Source organism: Sinocyclocheilus anshuiensis, unplaced genomic scaffold (assembly GCF_001515605.1).
Source record: "Sinocyclocheilus anshuiensis isolate Anshui unplaced genomic scaffold, SAMN03320099.WGS_v1.1 scaffold272, whole genome shotgun sequence".
Taxonomy (NCBI): domain Eukaryota; kingdom Metazoa; phylum Chordata; class Actinopteri; order Cypriniformes; family Cyprinidae; genus Sinocyclocheilus; species Sinocyclocheilus anshuiensis.
In genome coordinates, this window is record NW_015554117.1 from 1,711,093 (window position 1) to 1,730,886 (window position 19,794).

The 19,794-nt window shown below is 36.8% G+C and overlaps 1 protein-coding gene across 1 annotated transcript; it reads left to right on the forward strand.

The window, feature by feature from the left end:
- Positions 1-880: 880 nt before the first annotated feature.
- Positions 881-13,039, forward strand: LOC107669901 (glutamate carboxypeptidase 2-like). Its single transcript, XM_016462333.1, has 18 exons — positions 881-1,138; positions 1,929-2,034; positions 2,856-3,042; positions 3,999-4,100; positions 4,745-4,870; positions 4,976-5,162; positions 5,238-5,331; positions 5,780-5,875; positions 7,012-7,097; positions 7,205-7,324; positions 7,417-7,499; positions 8,448-8,511; positions 8,676-8,743; positions 8,812-8,900; positions 9,018-9,108; positions 9,214-9,478; positions 11,757-11,838; positions 12,644-13,039. The coding sequence occupies exons 1-18, from the start codon at positions 889-891 to the stop codon at positions 12,828-12,830; spliced, it is 2,283 nt and encodes a 760-aa protein (XP_016317819.1). The 5' UTR covers positions 881-888; the 3' UTR covers positions 12,831-13,039.
- The last annotated feature ends 6,755 nt before the right edge of the window (positions 13,040-19,794 follow it).

Sequence of the window (19,794 nt, forward strand, 5' to 3'; positions counted from 1 at the left end):
TGGATGACCAGTAATTTTCTCCTATTAAATTCAGACAAGACTGAACCTGAGGTATTACTTTTTGGAACAAAAACCCGCACACAGGATATCTTAGAATACAGTTTGCAACTAGGATACTATGTCATCATCTGCAGTTAAAGACCTGGGTGTTATATTAGACATCTTTTTTTTTTTTTTTTCAAAAATCATATTTCATATGTTACAAAAACAGCCTTCTTCCACCTCAGAAACATTGCTAAGCTACAGAATATGTTATCTGTTTCTGACGCATAAAAGCTAGTTCATGCATCCATGACCTCTAGACTGGATTACTGTAATGCATTAGCCTACTAGCTGGTTGTCCTGCATCTTCAATAAACAAGTTAAAGTTAGTCCAAAATGCAGCTGCTAGATTTCTTTCTTCTTTTCAAGACTTCTTTGTTAACTTTGTATCTATTTTCTTTTCTTTTTGTGGCTACTGAAACTTTATTTATTTATTTAAATTTTATTTTATTTAAATACACGTATAAGGACCCAATCATTTGTTTCTTTGAGGGGTTTAAGTAGCACCCTGGTGTCAGATAAAATGAATCAAACATGGGCCAACGGCGCCATCTATTGCATGTCAGCCACTTTTAGAGTACAACGTTCGGCCATTTGTTGGAATAATACAAAAAATTACCGTCTGTATCAATCAATGTAACTGAATCAATGTGATTATTTAAGAGTGAAAAATAGAAGTCTCTGAAAATAACACCAGTTAAACGCGAGTGTTCTGCTCACCAAACTGGTTTCAAATGGTCAGGGTTTGATAGCTTAGAAGAGTTTTGGCCATTTTGGGAGAACAAACCAGATTAGTCTAGCTTAAGTAGGCTAGTTTGTTTTCAGAAGGAACGCGTAAAATGCTGCATGGCAACTTTTATGTTGCTTAATAAATCAAGCGAATTGGTGAATCATTTTCACTCAAACGAACCAATTCGCTGCAATGAACACAAGCCAGCCAAGACCCGCCTACATTTCTCTCCTCCTAGAACTATTTCGCCAACTTTCAACGCGTTATGTGCGGCGCTTAACCAAATGGGATCTGAGGATAAATTAATCCGCTGGATCTGCCGGTTAACGGCTATTACGGCTTTCTTCTTGATTGGCTTTATTATTGGTGAGTTTCTCTACCTTTATAAAAATATTTATAATTATCTGCAATGCCATACTGCAACTAGTCCAGTTGTATTAGACTGTCCACTGCGCATAATTTAGCCAGAAGATAGTTGATAAATTTGTTAAATTAGTCAAAGTTATTAAATACTGGGAGCCTTCAGATTCAGCATTAACAGCATTAAATTTATTTGCTCTTCGTTGCTTATGGTCAAAAACAAATTCAGGTGTTTGATACCTGTTGGTTTCACCTGTCCAGATCTCACGCGCTGCATTCCACAGGTCTTGAATGCCTTCAGGACAGGTGTGACTATACTGAGACCCCATTTACTTCTTTAGGTTTTTATTTTGGATATGAATGTTTACACTCTTGAAGAAGCTAATTTTGAAGGAGATATGAAGAAGATAATCTTGAAGAAGAATGATGTGTTACACAATTATGGGAAACCTGAAAATATCAGAGAATTTTAACACGTTCTAATCTTTAATAGTAATGGAAATTTATTTTTTTCAATGTCATTTTTTTTCTATTAATGTTCGGATATTAACCACATCTGCATGGACAAAGTCATGGACATTCATTCAATATCATTTGTAGGAACCCTGAATGTTTTGATCGCTTTATGTTTATTGTTGTTTTCAAAAATACTTTATTGCATTTGTGATATTGGACACTTTTAGGCAATTACCTGTCAGAATTCATCATTTCTTGCTCCTGTGCAGATTAATCACTAATATTTCTCAGACGTGGTTTGGTGTAACAGGTGTCTGTTTCTCATAACTGCTGTTCTCAGGTTGGTTTGCTCGACCTACTACTGTCAATCATGGACATGTATCAAAAAGCTTCCTGCACGACTTTCTAGATGAGATGCAGGCAGAGAATATTAAACACCATCTCAGGTGGGAAAACGCTGCCTAGCTGTTTACATGCCCTAAATAATTATATATATATATTTATATTTTAAATAATCCTGACGTTATTGAATGATATTTTTAAAGTAGTAATTCACCCAAAAATGAAAATTCGCTGGAACTTTACTCAATCACAGGCCATCCAAGATGTAGACAAGTTTGTTTCTTCATCAGAACAGATTTGGAGAAATGTAGCATTACATCACCTGCTCACCAGTGGACCCTCCTGCAGTGAATGGGTGCCGTCAGAATGAGAGTCCAAAACATCACAATAATCCACAAGTAGTCCACACCACTCCAGTCCATCCACAATATTGCTTTCTCCGGTGTAAAAGTGGTCTGATCTGAATCAGGAGAGAAATCTGCACAGAGCAAGCACCGTTTACAAGCCAAAAACACTCCTAAACAAATATGTGGGTGGATTTTGATGTGAGAGGAGAACTTTTTCACTGGAGGATGGGTTATTATGGATTATGAACAGTTTGCACTGAAGTTGTGTGGATTATTGTAATGTTTTATCAGCCGTTTGGACTCTCATTCTGACGGCACCCATTCACTGCAGAGCATCCACTGGTGAGCAAGTGCAATTTAATGCTGAATTTCCTCAAATCTGCTCTGATGAAGAAACAAACAAGCTTGGATGGCCTGAGGGTGAGTACATTTTCAGCCAATTTTCATTTTTGGGTCAACTATTCCTTGAAGTGCATATCTGCTCTGCATGCCACTCTCAAACATACAGCCTGCTAACCTAGTTGTCCTCTCCAGATCTAGAGTATGTCTGTCATAATTCATGTTTCTCACCTAAACAGGAAGTTCACAAGGCTGCCCCACCTGGCTGGAACGCAGCAGAATCTGGATCTGGCGGAGCAGATCCGGGCCGAGTGGATGGAGTTTGGGCTGGACTCAGTGGAGCTGGTGCCGTACGATGTGTTGCTGTCATACCCAAATAAAACAAACCCCAATTACATCTCCATAGTGGACCACCTGGGAAATCAGGTACATACTGACAACCAGAACCCAAACACACACAAACAAGGCTTCTTCTTGGAGAATCTGAAATTATTAGTGACTGTATACACTTTCCGGATCAATCAGTAATTGCATAAAATATAAATGAAGTGTTAATTTGGGCAATTCTTCTGTAGATATAAAGGACATCCTTTCTTCTAGATGTTGCAACAGACATTGCAAAACCCTTATCCGTCAACCAATAGTTTGCATACTCTATGAAGTGCACTTAGTTTGCAAAACCACATGCACTTCTTCAGACCAGACACATCTGCACTCTTTTAGAACAAAATTCCATTTGTTTAAATCCTCTTATAGAACTAAGTACTAAGTAGACTAAGTAGAACTAAGAACTAGTATATTCTCTAGTTCTATAGTAAACCGTCTATGTGCTTTCAAGACACCAAAACAATGATCTGAGGAACATATAACGTGACTTTTTTTTAATCCTGAAAGCTACTCAAGACCCTTAAACAACCAAAAATGGTTCTAGATCATGAAGAGGGTTCAAAACTGAACCTGTAGAGTGTGGGTCTGTTGTTTCTCTCATGACATCAGAAGATTTGGTGTGTGTCTGTGTGTGTTTTTAAAGGAACACTCCACTATTTTTGAAAATAGGCTCATTTTCCGACTCCCCTATAGTTAAACAGTTGAGTTTTACCGTTTTCGAATCCATTCAGCCGATCTCCGGGTCTGGCGGTAGCACTTTTAGCTTAGCTTAGCATAGATCATTGAATAGCCTATTTTCAAAAATAGTGGAGTGTTCCTTTAAGGTCATTTGTCTTGTCACTAGTGAGGCTGCGATTAACGGCTCAAGCATGGTTGCCATGGTGACAGGTTAAAGTCCATGACTGTGTCTATGGATGTTTTATAGTGATTGCAGTGCATAATAAATAATAATATAATAAATAATAGAGGTCAACATGTCACTTTCTTTGTCTCAGATCTTTAACACCTCTCTGGCTGAGCCGGTCCCTGAAGGTTATGAAGATGTTACCGATATCGTCCCTCCTTATAGTGCTTTCTCTGCGAAAGGACAGCCAGAGGTGATGCACACATAGCCAAATACTGACACATGCTAATTTACAGTCAACAGACTGTTTACGGTCTCAATGCATGATCCTGGGCTTACTGTGCTGGATTAATCAGTGTAAAACGTTTGTCTTCATAATATTACATCCAATTTATTACTTATACTGCTATTTAAAAGTTTGGCGTCTGTTTCAAAGTAATTAATACTTTTATTCAGCAAGGATGCATTAAATTGATCAAAAGTGACAGTAAAGACATTTATAATGTTTCAAAGGATTTCTTTTTCAAATAAATGCTGATCTTTCGAACTTTCTAATAATAATAATAATAAAGAGAAATGTTTCTTGAGCAGCAAATCAGCATATTAGAATGATTTCTGAAGAATCATGTGACACTGAAGACTGAAGTAATGATGCTGAATATTCAGCTTTGATCATAGAAATAAATGACATTTTAACAGATATTCACATAGAAAACAGTTATGTTAAATTGAAATAATATTTCACAATTTTACTGTATTTTTGATCAAATAAATGCAGCCTTGGTGAGCATAAAAGTCTTCTTTCCACAACATAAAAAAATATTACAGACCGCTTTTGAACAGTATTGTACTTTAACTTTACAGAAGTAAAAGGAATCTGATTTTTGTGAACTGTAGGATGAGCTGGTTTATGTTAATTATGGACGGACGGAGGATTTCGTTAAGCTGCAGAGAGAGTTGGGAATAAACTGTTCAGGAAAAATTGTCATCGCTAGATATGGCAAAATCTTCCGTGGGAACAAGGTGAGGTTTCAGTAGTTTGGACGTGATGTTTAACGAGATTTATGTTTCACATAAGAAAGAAAATATTGTGTGCATGGAACGACGTTTGAGTGAACTAGTTTGCAGGTGAAGAACGCGATGTTAGCAGGAGCTAAAGGGATCGTGCTGTTCTCGGACCCTGCGGATTACTGTGCGGACGGCGTGGAGCCGTATCCCGACGGCTGGAACCTGCCAGGAGGAGGCGCTCAGAGAGGAAACGTGCTGAATCTGAACGGGGCGGGAGACCCGCTCACACCTGGATACCCTGCCAAAGGTCTGTGCTTGTGCCACAGAGAGATTCTCCGTGAGATTACAGTCTTGATCATTGTGTCTCTTGAATGTCTCGTAGAATACACCTACAGATCTAGTCTGGAGGATGCAGTGGGGCTTCCCAAGATTCCAGTGCATCCCATCGGATATCATGATGCGGTTCACTTGCTGCAGTGAGTCGGCCACTGCTAAAAACATTTGAGACCAACTCTAATAAATAGAAATTATGCAATAAATATTATTATTAATATACAAAAATACTATTTTTGTATGGAGCAATAGTATTATTGCAATTGTATATTTCTTTATATATTAAAAAATATATACATTATATTTAATATTATATAGGAATAAAGAAATATACTGTATTTTTATTTAATTGTTATAATTGAAAATAATTTTGAATAATAATAATAATATTTAATAATAATTATAACATGCATCCATGTTAAATCAAGCATGCGATCAGCTTAGGACACTCTTTTTCCCCATTCAATAATATCATAAATAATAATAATAATATTATTAAATAATTTAAATATATTATTAAATATTTGAAAACTATAAAAATTATTGATTTAAAATTGCAATTATATAATTATATAATGTCTCTTTCTATAGGCATATGGGAGGGCCTCTTCCGCCGGATAACTGGAAAGGTGCCCTTAATGTCTCGTACCGAATCGGACCGGGATTCATGGATGGTTTTAATCAGAAGTATGAGACTTTCTTCCTGACAAATACTTCTGCAAATCCATAATAAAGCTCCATTTGATCTTTTACGGCAAGACACTGCAGGCATGCACTGGTCATTTTTGCTTCCACAACAAGTCTTCTTTCAGACTAGTGGAGAGAAAATACACATTTAAGTGTTTATTTTAATGCACTTTATCTATTTGCGTCTGTAGATTTAAAATACAATACATATCTGTAAAGGCTGAGTCAGAAATATTACATGCATAGAGTGATAAAAAAAGAAATCCTCTGCAAAAATGTCAAACCTGGTTTTTATCCAATGTTCTATTCTGGAAACTGATTCAAATATTGCATATTTCATTAAATCGTGCCTCATTAACATATTTAAACATAACGTCAGAAATATGGTGTATATGGTGGAATACGACGATATTAGTCAAAATCTTCACCTGTGGTGTCTTGCCTTGCAATGCATTTGATTTCTAATATGACAGATTTCTAAGTAGAATATTTAGTGGTAAAATGACATGATTGCATTATTAAATGTGGGATATGATTAGAAATGTTATTACATTTCGATGAAACATTACAAAATCATTCTCTGCTGAATGATGTGCTCTGATGAATCATGCACAGTCAGATCAGGGATGTTTGTTAAAGATGTAAACAGCGATTTCATGTTCAGTCAGTCAGACAGTTATCTATTCCAAACCAAAGTCAAAACCTCAATCTGAACATTAAATCCAGCCCAATCCTGACCTTTAACCCCAAAACCTATGACCCTGCTGTTATGAAGCGTGACTTAAGCTTTACACAATCATAATCAGTTTACACTCAACATATTCGTGCAGGACTGAGAGATTTGTACACTCAGAGTTCTCAAAGAGGGATGACACACATTTGTTTCCCACAGCACACACACACACACACACACACACACACACTTCTGTGGCTCTGTTGTTGTTCTGTAATGAACTCTGGAGGTCTGCCAGTTTGATACAAAGTCCTTTTGTTTGGGGAGCCCATCTCTCTCCTTAACTGGCTGTCTTTACATTTATGCATTTGGCAGATGCTTTTATCCATGTATGCATGCAGTGTAAAGTAAAAGACTAGAAAGTATTGATTCCTTATTGAATTTTGTCTTGGTGAAATTTTAGTAAAGTGCGTATGAACATCCACACAAACAATCAGGTGACCCGTATCTACAACGTGATTGGCTGGATCAGAGGAGCGGTGGAGCCAGGTGACATCTGCTTATCTGGTTTTATTTTGGAGTTGTGTTCACACTGTTTGAGAGTTTGTGAAGTTTTGTTTTATTATGTCTAGTCGAGTTTGGTTTTGTGTGTTCAGACAGGTACGTGATTCTGGGCGGTCATCGTGACGCTTGGGTGTTCGGGGGGATCGATCCGGTGTCAGGAGCTGCTGTGGTGCACGAGAGCGTGAGAGCAGCTGGAAAACTCATGAAGAAAGGTGTGTGTGGTCTAGTTTAATGCGTAACTGTACAGGTGTTTTGATCTTAGTCTTGTTTTAATTAAGATGATCATACTCTGTGTGTGTTTTAGGTTGGAGGCCAAGGAGAACGCTGATCTTTGCCAGTTGGGACGCAGAAGAATTTGGCCTGCTGGGATCCACAGAATGGGCAGAGGTACTAATAAATGAATGAAAGAAGTAATAAATACAGTCAAATAAATGACTGACTGCATTAATGAGTCAATGATTTAACGACTGATTGAATGCATGCACAGAAAATAAATGAAGGAAGGAATCAGTGAATCATTGATTGAATGAATGAACAAAACACATGAATGAATGAACCATTGAATCAGTGAACAAATGAATGAATGCTTGAGGGAATTAACAAATTACAGATGAATTAACAAATTAAATAGACACTGAATGAAAAAAATGAATAAATGAATGAACAGTTGAATGAACAAAAGAATCAATGAATCACTGAATGAACAGAATGATTCACAGATTGGTTGATTGATGGAATGAACGAATGAACCATTAATTGAATTAGTGAAAAAATGCATGAATGGATGAATGATTCATTAACTGAATGAAATAAAAATGCATTAATAAAGGAATAATTTGAATGAATTAAAAAAAAATGCATGAAAGTTGAATAAAAAAAAACATGAATGAACGGCGGAATGAATGCATCAATGAACAAATGAATAAATGCATGACTGAATGAACACATTAATGACCGATAAATAAACGAATGAATGAATCTTTGATTGAATTAATGACAAAAATGCATGAGTCAATGATTCATTAAATGAATAACTAAAAAAATGCATGAATGAAGGAATAAATCATCGATTGAATGAATTAAAAAATGCATGAATGAACAATTGAATGAATGCATAAATGAACAAATGCTTGTCTGAACGAACAAATTAATGACTGATAAATAAACAAATGAATTAACCTCTAAATGAATGAACAGCTGAATGCAAAAAAATGCATATTTAACAAAAGACTCAATGAATCATTAAATAAATGAATGACTGTTTCATTGATTGACTGAATGAATGAATATCTGTAATCAATATCTCAGCATGTTGTTGCCCGTGTGTGTTTGCAGGATAATGCTAGAGTCCTACAGGAGCGAGCCGTGGCTTACATCAATGCAGACTCTGCTATTGAGGGTCAGTCTCTCACACACACACACAAACACACAGAGACCATTATGAGTACCTCTGTGCTGTAAAATCAGCATTGATCTCATCTGTAAGTATTCAGGTCTCTTGTTTAGATACTATATGTGTGTGTGTGTGTGTGTGTGTGTGTGTGTGTGTGTGTGTGTGTGGAGGTATGTACACACTGAGAGTCGACTGCACTCCCTCTCTTCACACTCTGGTTTATGACATCACCAAGAAGGTGAGATTCTATCTATCCATCCATCCCACTATATGAATGCAAGTGATGTTAATAGTGTGTTTCTGAAGGTTTCGAGTCCAGAGGAGGGAGAGGAGGGCATGAGTTTGTATCAGAGCTGGCATAAACGAGACAACTCCACAGAAAGAGATGCACCGTGGTAATGAAGAGCAGCTTTGGGATGATGACGATCATAATCATCTATAAGAACTGACTGATTACAGATACATGACATGGCTAAGAAACGTGTGTGTGTGTGTGTTTGATCTCCCTGTAGGATCAGTAAACTGGGCTCTGGTAGTGATTTTGAAGCGTATTTCATCAGATTAGGCATTGCATCTGGAAGGGCGAGATACACCAAAAACCGAGTGAGTGTGTTTGAGTAATTTAGACTTGCATCTATGCAAAGCAAAAAAAGACGTTACAAAGTTTTTAAATTGAGCTAACAACTGTTGTCCACCCTCTTTCATAAGAAAACCGAGCGCTACAGCAGTTACCCCGTGTACCACAGTGTGTATGAGACCTACGAGATCGTGGAGCGATTCTACGACCCGAGTTTCCGCAGGCTGGAGGCCGTGGCCCGTGTTCGGGGTGGACTGATCTTCAGTTTGGCCGATTCTCCGGTCTTACCTCTGGACTGTGTGGAATACACCATGTCTCTCACTAAATACACCAACAGCATTTACCAGCTGGCAGTGAAGCACCCTGCTGCCATGGAGCAGCACAGCGTCTCATTCGGTACACATACTCTCCGTAGACTGGAAAAAAAGATGGACGATGCGTCTCCAATTCCTTCCACTATACAAAAGTGAAGCCAAAATATCTCAGTATGGCCACTGTCATCTTGCAAAAACGACCTCATTTGGAGCCATAGTTTGCGCAGTAGTGATCGTGAGGTGGAGCCGCGGTATCAAAGTCCCGCCCAAACACAAGCTCACAATCATGACACCACACCGCGTTTTTATAGCATCAAACTAAAAGCAAACTTATTAGAAAAACGAACACTTGAACATACACCAGCATGAAAAGAACTACCTAAAATGATGGAAACCATGTTTGGAAAAATTTTGTCAAGTCACCTTTATTTGTATAGCGCTTTATACAATACTGGTCGTGTCAAAGCAGCTTTACAGTGTAAAACAGGATAATAGTTAGTCAATAATGCAAGAAGACAATCACAAAGAGTCATTTTGTCCAGCTAAAGTCAGTTCATTGATGATTCAGTGATCATTAGTTTTAGTTTGACTCATGTTCCATTAGATGGGACATGGACGGGGTGGGGTTTATGACCGCTACTGCAGCCAGACACCAGATGGAGATCGAAATGTTTTGGCTTCACTTTTCAGGACGTGTGCGGCACACTGGATACAATCCATCCATTTAGTATGCAAAATCAGAATGTTCACTTAAAAGTTCAGTTCAGTTTGGGGGAAGTCGTGGCCTAATGGTTAGAGAGTCGGACTCATAACCCAAAGGTTGTGGGTTCGAGTCTCGTACCAGCAGGGATTGCAGGTGGGGGGAGTGAATGTACAGCGCTCTCTCCCACCTTCAATACCACGACTGAGGTGCCCTTGAGCAAGGCACTGAACCCCCAACTGCTCCCTGGGCGCCGCAGCAAAAAATGGCTGCCCACTGCTCCGGGTGTGTGTGTTCACTGCTGTGTGTGTGCACTTTGGATGGGTTAAATGCAGAGCACTGATTCCTAGTATGGGTCACCATACTTGGCCACATCACTTTCACTTTTTTTAAAAATAGTGTTCCATACACTTAAAAATAAAGGTTCCAAAAGTGGGTGACTCCACAGAAGGATCATTTCAGGTTTCCCAAAGAACCTTCTTAGAAGAACCATTTTTTTATATTCTAAATTACCATTTTCCAGTATAAAGAACCTTTTGTGCATTAAAAATGGTTCTTCAATTAAAGGCACAATATGTAAGATTTTTTTTGATTAAAATATCCAAAAACCACTAGAACAGTGTTATATATTTTGCTGACTTGTGTACTTACATTATCCCCAATATTTCGAAGAATGTTTAAATCCAGAGAAATAAGTAATTTTAACTAGTGACACGGAGTGTGTCCATAGTGTCATTGTATCGCCTGCCAAATGACGTCATAACACCTCGATTTCCATTTTATTTTGTAGAAAACATGGAAACACCAAGGACGCTTTAATATGTTGTGTGTTTTAATAGACCGGTGACGACCGCACAGAGTAGCATTATAACAGAACTTTCAAATGTATCTAGTATGATAAAACAGCGCTGCTTTACCCCACATACGCACGACCGGAAGGAGCGGAAGCGGTCGACTGTGGCATAATAAAAGCTCCACTGCTTTCGAGCCGTGTATCACGCTCATTCAGCGGCCTCGTTTCGCTTCGACGGCTTTCAGCCTCACCCTGCTTCATTCTGCTACGTTAATAAATCATTAGCTCATCCATGAACATGATTTCTGCCCAAGTCCCGTCGGATTGCATCGGTTGTGGGAATGAAGACCACAACTCCCATGATTCCACACTCAGTCACAGCGTCATCAAACTACGCCTTTGCCTCTTTGTTTATTTTGAATACCCTCCAGCGGTGAAAATGACATATTGTGCCTTTAAGTACTTTTATTTTTTAGTGTACAGTGAATGGGTGCCGTCAGAATGAGAGTCCAAACAGCTGATAAAAACATCACAATAATCCACAAGTAATCCACAGCACTCCAGTCCATCAGTTAACATCTGGAGAAGACAAAAGCTGTGCGTTTGTAAGAAACAAATGTATTAATAATGCGTTTTAACGGCATTCTGACGGCACCCATTCACTGCAGAGGATCCATTGGTGAGCAAGTGATGCAATGCTACATTTCATTTATTTTTTAGTGTGTAGGGTAAAAGTATGAGAATCGGGATGCAGCAGAACTCTTCTAATGAGATTATAACCTATGTCTGTTTTCATTCCAGATGCAAAGCTCTTGACTTATCTTGTGTGCTGTCAGTCAGCATCTTTCTTTATGGTTTATGTTCTAGATTCTCTCTTCTCTGTGGTTGAGAACTTCGCGGCTTTGGCAGGAGATTTTCATCAGCGACTTGATCAGCTCGACACCTCTAAGTACGAATGACACTAGGGTTTCAAACTAGGTTTGAATCTGTTTTTTACGGTGGCCGAGAAGTGCTAAACAAATCACAATTCTGAAAACAAAATAACAAATTACAAACGCAAATGCAAGTCTAAAAAACTAAATAACAATTCAGAAAGCACAACAACAATTCAGCAAACACAATGACAAATTCGAAAACAAAATAACAAGTCAGAAAACACAACGACAAATCCGAAAAACCGGAAAAGGTAGGTATAGTTTGAGACAGCGCCATTGGTTTGGGATTACTCACCGCTGACTGGATTGTCAATGCTGAAAACTGTGATACATTTAATTTTCAGGATTCTTTGATGACTAGAAAGTTCAAAAGCTCAGCATTTATTTGAAATAGAAATCTCTTTGTAATATTATAAATACCTTTCCTATTATTTTTGATGCATCTTTGATGAATAAAGTATTAATTTCTTTATTTACTGACCCCAAACTTTTGAACGATACTGTACATCTATGGGACTTTGTTCAGTAATTGTATCATTTGTCAGGCAAAAATAAGACAATTTGCTTGAGACAGATGAGTTACACACTCAAGTTTAATGCTTGAGATCAGTGGTTTGTTTAAATGAGAAACTGCGCTTGCATTAACCACACGTTTTGCAGTATTAGAGCTCAAAGGAACACTTCTTCTCTGTTAAATGCCATATTTACGTTAGCTGTACTTCCATTACGACAATAATAACCACTCGGCTGTTTGAGATCACTTTAAGTACTAAATGTGTGTGATAAGATGTTTGTCTTTTTCTCTCTTGTCTCTTCCAGGCATATTATTTTTGCGCCCAGCAGTCATAATAAATACGCGGGTGAGTCTTTCCCAGGGATTTATGATGCTTTGTTTGACATTGAGAACGCGGTGGACCCGCAGAAGGCCTGGGACGAGGTCAAACGCCAAATCAGCATCGCCGCCTTTACTGTCAACGCCGCTGCCGAGACACTAAAGCCTTTCTAGACAGCCTTCCTTTACTTCTGGATTTCAAAACATGCCATGGATATACAGGACTACAACATGTCAGCAAAATAGTTAGTTAATATGTCAGTGTTTCCTCAAACACAGCAACTACAAAGGACTTGACATTCAGATCTGGCTCTCAGAAGCGAGCAGATACATTTTTGATATTCAAGGAATAGTTCACCCAAAAATTACAATTTGCTGAAAGTGTCCTCACCCTCAGGCCATCCAAGATGTTGATGAGTTTGTTTCTTGTAGAAATGTAGCATTGCATCACTTGCTCAGCAATGGATGCTCTGCAGTGAATGGGTGCCGTCAGAATGAGAGTCCAAACAGCTGATAAAAACATCACAATAATCCACAAGTAACCCACAGCACTCCAGTCCATCAGTTAACATCTGGAGAAGACAAAAGCTGCGTGTTTGTAAGAAACAAATTTATTAATAAGGCGTTTTAACTTCAAACTGTCACTGACAGCACCCATTCACTGCGGAGGATCCATTGGTGAGCAAGTCATGCAATGCTACATTTCTCCAAATCTGATGAAGAAACAAACTCATCCTAATCTTGGATGACCTGAGGGCGAATACATTTTCAGCAAAGTCTCATTTTTGGGGTGAATTATTCCACTAAGCAGATGTCTTTCATCCAAAGAGATTTGCAGGGATGTCATTAATAATTTAGTACACAATTTAGGACTTAATTCAATGTTACAGTTAGCAATCCTGAACCATAACCAAATTTTACAGTGTTGTATTTAATACAATTTCTTTGCAATGTCTGATCATTTGTGAAACAAGCAGAATGAATTACTGTTAATCATGAAAGCAACAGTTTGACCTGTCACTTGCATAAATTGTGGCATTGGAGCGAACTGTTTGCAAATAAATTTTTGCATATATTGTCATCATGGAAAAATTTGTAAAACCACGAACACTGAATAAAACTGGTTGAACGAAAAAATTTCATTCATTTTAAAGTTGTAAAACCATTCTCATGTAAACTGTCATGTAAAATGCATGCTTTTTAGGAAAGATTAAGTACAATTACCTGAAGTTAAATCAAATGATCTGACAGAAAGACAAATCTGAGAGTACAGTATAGTCGTTTCATGTTTACAGTAACATGAGACAGTGTCATAAAAGATCAATTCATCAGATACAAATAAACACTGATGTTTCACGCTAGTTTTCAGTGATTTACTGCACTTTTTTCTAGTTGGATTTGAACCAAACCTGAGTAAGTCTACGCAGCATGTTTTCATGGATGGTTTACTTTCTCTTCTCTACATTCAGACGGAAGTTTCCAGCCCACGACAGGACTGAAATTGTAAGTGAAAGTGCATGACAAGAAACTGAAATGATGAGATTTCAGAAGGCTGTGAATCATCAGACAACCAGGTGGAATGGAAAAAGTCAACAAAAAAAGTATATCCGTTTGTCTAGATAATGACAGCACTCGTGTACTAGAGGAATTAACCAAATTACAGACAGCAAGACAGTAAATTCTGAATAATGATGGTACTTTACATAAAGCACACAGAAATTATATCTAACTTAAATGTTTACATTAGAATTGCTTGACCAAATCGGTTTTATTGCCCTACTGACAGTTAATAATTCAGTGGAACCTTTTAAGAAACAGACTTCAGTAGGAATTGATGCCGTATTGAATCTCTGACACCTTTGAAAACAAGGCTGTGAGAGATTGTTGTGGTTATTAATTGTTCACCCAATGAAAAATGCATTTCTGCATATGTACAGTGGACAAAAATATGCAGAAAACTAAATTATTTTTGTTGAAACTAAATGATTAAAATAGCAATTACAAGTTAAGCCCTGTGATGTCATATAAAAATGAATCAAATGGCCTCAGCTTCAACACTTGAAAATAAAATTAGTTGGGTATCTATGCATCTGTTTGATATTTACTATATTTTTACCACTGATTATGTAATAATAATAATGTAGGATTGTTTAAATGCACTCCTATCCCTCATTAGGCATTTCATTAACGTCAAATTAAATAGTCTCATGCTCATCCGACATGAATTCACATGATATGATTTTTATGAACTCCAATTAAATAAATAAAATAATCTCATTTCGTTTCCTAGACCTGCAGGTTTCATTGACGTCCGCATCATCTGATCACTGCTGTCTGTGAGAGTCAGAGTCAGAGTGCTTTAGCACAGTGAATCTCAACCTTTTGGCGTACCAGACCCCAGTCCAATTCAGAACCATCCTCAATTCAGCCTGATTTATTTCAACTGCTCTGTGTACCCATAAGTACACATGAATCTGTGACTTGACTTGACTTGACTCAAGGACCCCCAGAACAACATTGACTCATCTATGTATCATTTGTGTTTTTGTGAGGACCAAATGCAGTCAAGTATAATTCAAGTTAGCTGACTTGTCCAGTATTTTGCCATATCATCAGCTATATTGGATTTTTCTTTCATGGGAACATGTCATGTCAAAATGTACAAAATTTATGCAAAAATTCATACTTTATACGGACCCCCTGGCCTTACGTCAAGGACCAGTAGGGGTCCAAGGACCCCTGGTTGAGAAACACTGCTTTAGCACTCACTTTCTCTCGTCGTGATTCTCTGTCTTCTCATTGGTCGGTTGAGGCTTTGGAGGCGGCAGGTCCAGCGGGCCCAGGCGGGCCCAGGCCATAGGCTCCGCCTTCTTCATGACTACCTCCACTTTGGGGACCATCATGTTAACAACACTCTTACTGATGTCAATTACCTATCAACCGACAAGATCATGAATCAATAAAATTGGCTAAATACATGTCAGAATCATTAACTATGTTTTGTCATGTGCCTCAGTTACAGGGACGAAAGCATATCTAATGTGCGCACAGGTGCTTTTCTCGTTTATGCTGGAGCGCCATCTAAAGGCTGCAATTTACACAATAAATCATAGACCAGAAAGCATAAATCCTATATTTATTATCGTTCTTTATAACTGTTTGCCACATTTTTTAAACGTATTATAAGTTAAATATATTTACTTTTTCTTCACTATCCACTTCAACTCATCCATTAAAAAACACATTTATGAATTAAAATGTCAGATTTACTAATAAATTCTTATATGGGAACAATTTATATGGTCTACCAGTGTTGTTTTTGTATCATTTATATACTATTATAGTTTTTATTCAAATTTTAGATCAGCTTTTATTTTCAGTTTTCATTTTAATTTTAGTATTGTTTTTTTTTCCTTGTAATTTGTATTAGTTTTTGTTATTTTAATTTCAGTTTTAGTTTACTAATTTTAGTGCTTCAACGTTTATAATTTTCATTTATATATATATATATATATATATATATACACACACACACACACACACACACACACACACATTTTAACCACAAAAGCAGTCTTAAGTCGCTGGGGTATATTTGTATTAATAGCCAAAAATACATTGAATGGGTCAAAATTATTGATTTGCCAAAAATCATTAGGATATTAAGTAAAGATCATGTTCCATGAAGATATTTTGTAAATTTCCTACCATAACTATATCAAAACTTAATTTTTGATTAGTAATATGCATCACTAAGAACTTCATTTGGACAACTTTAAAGATGATTTTCTCAATATTTAGATTTTTTTGCACCCTCAGATTCCAGATTTTCAAATTGTTGTATCTCGGCCAAATATTGTCCTATCCTAACAAACCTTACATCAATTTAAAGCTTATTTATTCAGCTTTCGGATGATTTAAATAGCGCGATATACAAATGAATAAACAGCACTTTAGATTATGAATGAACTTCATGAATCGAGACCCGTAACAAACACTCACCTTCAGGATTACTTTCTGGATCAAACCGCTGCCCGCAGCCTTTATTAGAACACAATACAGACATCAAGTATTCACAACCTGTAAAAACTGTCTATTTTTATTATATTGCACTACGCTCGGCTTCGATGTCTGGCACTGGATCTTTCCTCCGCCGGAAACTCACGAGGTGCGTTCGGGAAACTTCGCGAACTTTTCCGACACGCCTCCGCAGAGCGGCAATGAGAAAGAAATAGAAGTTATAAATTGGGGGTATTTGTTATTTTTGACGATTCACTGTGTATTTTACAATGTAATGGCTATTAAAGTTGTTCTCTTGTCATCATTAAGTGTAATATAAATTAGCACTGTTAAAAAAAGGTATTGACACGTATCGCTTATGTTTAAAAGATACGGCTGGGTCCGTTTCTAAAAAATACTGTGGCGGATTTGCACTACTGTCACAGGCACGACTTGAAAATGTCTCCAAAAACAGAAACCTCTGTCTTCCTCTCTTGAGGAAGAACCGTTTCATGTTGCACGAAAAATAATTATTAGCTCGGAACGTTCGCCGCGATACTTCCGATGCAGCACACGGCAGGGACTCGTGCAACATCGGCAAAGATCGGAAAATCCATCGGCTCGGCTAGTTCTAGTATGTAGATGTTAGTCTGTGGGCCCTATAATGTTATTTTTTGCACAAATTAGTTATGATATATTTGTAAAAACATATATTAATAAATTACATAAGATATATTAGGAGTACATCACTGATGTCTTGTTAATTAAAATACTGAATAGTATATACTATAGTACGTAAATGCACTTAATAATCACTACAAAGATAACAGTGTGTTAACTCTTAAAACCCAGAAAATATTTAATGCATTGGGATTTTTTTATTTTATTTTTTTATTAATTAAGGGGCAATTTTTGGCCCTTGAAATTTATTTACAGTGGTATTTTTTTACCTACACGAGTCAATAAGCCTAGAAAAAATATTTAAAGATAAAATCCATTAAAAAGGAACATCTTTTATGCATTTTTTTTTTCAAAGTCCCAAATCATAACATATGCATTTGGAAACATATAAACGCATATTTTGCTGCATAGAATTAATATACATTTCATTTAGGGGTAGATTGCTAGATTTATTTTTTTCTCTTGATAAATTGAATATGGTAAGAAATAGCATCACTCCACGACTATAAGAGACATGTTTTATTAAAAATGTTTTTCCAAGGACACAATGGTGAAGATTATGCATAAATCAACAACCCTTTGGTTTTGTAACCCACACTCCTCTTAAAAAACCCCAACAATAAAATAAATGGATAATTAAATACTATTAAATCACCTGAAATCCATCAACTGTCAGTGTGTATGAGCAGACAGGACTAATTGAACATTTATTCAAACGTCTGGATGAGTAACTAGATGATTTCTTTCAGAAGAGTAAATCCGAAGCAAACGACAAGTAAAACCCATCAATATTCTGTGATTCCCCGAAACCTGAAAAACAATGACTGCTCATATCTGCACAGAAAAATAAAAAAAGAATAAAGCCATCATAACATGCTGCTCTGTCAGGATAATAGTCTAGCTATTCATGTTACTGCTTACTCACTGAATGTTTACTAGTTTTTGTTTTTATTCTGGTAAGCAGCGATTGTTAATGAAAAGTGCACTTCCAGTTCTTCAGCCCCCTGAAAGCATTGTGCACACTTGAATGATATTATCTATTAGTGCTATAATTGCCTATTGTCATTCTCTTTAGCTGAAAAAAGCCTGAAGCAAACATCCTCATACTGACTCAAACAAGCACCAAAAAGAGCTAAAGGAACAGCTCGCCCAATTTAGAATTTACATATCGTGTCGCTCAAATCAATGGATTTTTATCTCAAAACCAGAAAAATGTGTTATTCTAATCAATCAAAGCAGCAGTGACTGAAGATGTCAATGATGTACACTACCGGTCGAAAGTTTGGAATAATTCAGAGTTTATATAAGAAATACAGTAAAAGCAATATTGTGAAATATTATTACAATTCAAAATAACGGTTTTCTAAATTAATATATTTTTAAATCATTCTAATATGCCGATTTGCTGCTCCGTTATTATCAGTTGTGTTAATGTTAATTAGTGTCAATGTTCAAAAAAATGTTTACGGCAAATTTTTTTTCGAAAATTATACATTTTTTTATGGATTCTTTGATGAATGGAAATTAACAGTATTTATTTGAACTCTTTTAAAACAGATGTCTTCACCGTCACTTTTGTGCTTGTTGAATAAAAGTGTTAATTTCTTTCTTGAATGGTAGTTTATCTCAATTTTCACAAAAAAACATTTGGCAGCACAACTGTTTAAAACCCTGATAATAATCAGGGGTGCGTTTCCCAAAAGCAACTATGGTCACAAGTTCTGATGTTACCAATAGAGTTCAATGGAACTTGCGAACATAGTTAGCTAACGATGCTTTTGGGAAACACTCCAAAAATGTTTGAGCGGCAAATCAGCATTTAAGAATGATTTCTGAAGATCATGTGACTCTGAAGACTGGAGTAATGATGCTGAAAATTCAGCTTTGATCACTGGAAAAAAATATATTTTAAAATATATTCAAATGGAAAACAGCTATTTTAAATTGAAATAATATTTCACAATAGTACTGTTTTACTGTGGTTTTTGATCAAATAAATGCAGCCTTGGTAAGCAGAAAAGACTTTTCAAAAACATTAAAAATCCGAATGAATCCAAACTTTTGACCAGTAGTGTAAATTAGGGTTGCACGGTTTACATTTACTACAATAGTATCGCAATACCAAGGCTCCAAAATACTGGCGATGCCACTGTACTTTTTAAGTGGTAGTATAGAAGTAATGTTGTATGTGGGGCAGTCGCTAAATGTTCAAACACTTGTGCCTGCAAATAAATAAATAAAAAAAGCATATTTTTTTTGTCCTGTCACCTTTCTGTGGTGCCCTTTAACTGCGCAAAATGCTGTGTAGAATTCGCGCCTTACACTGGTTTCACACTGGATGCGCAAGCAGAGCGGAGGCGGCGCAGAAGATTTGATTGAATAGAATTGATTTATGATATGGGCAGCACACTCTGCTGTGATGCGGTCGTGTTCTCCTCTGTCCCACAAACAAACAAAC

Bases quoted from the DNA above. Each gene is read 5' to 3' on its own strand.
- LOC107669901 (XM_016462333.1), top strand. From the start codon at position 889: ATGGCAACTTTTATGTTGCTTAATAAATCAAGCGAATTGGTGAATCAT. The intron at 5,163-5,237 runs GTCTGTGCTTGT...AATGTCTCGTAG, and splicing joins ACCTGGATACCCTGCCAAAG to AATACACCTACAGATCTAGT. The intron at 9,479-11,756 runs GTACACATACTC...TTTATGTTCTAG, and splicing joins GCAGCACAGCGTCTCATTCG to ATTCTCTCTTCTCTGTGGTT.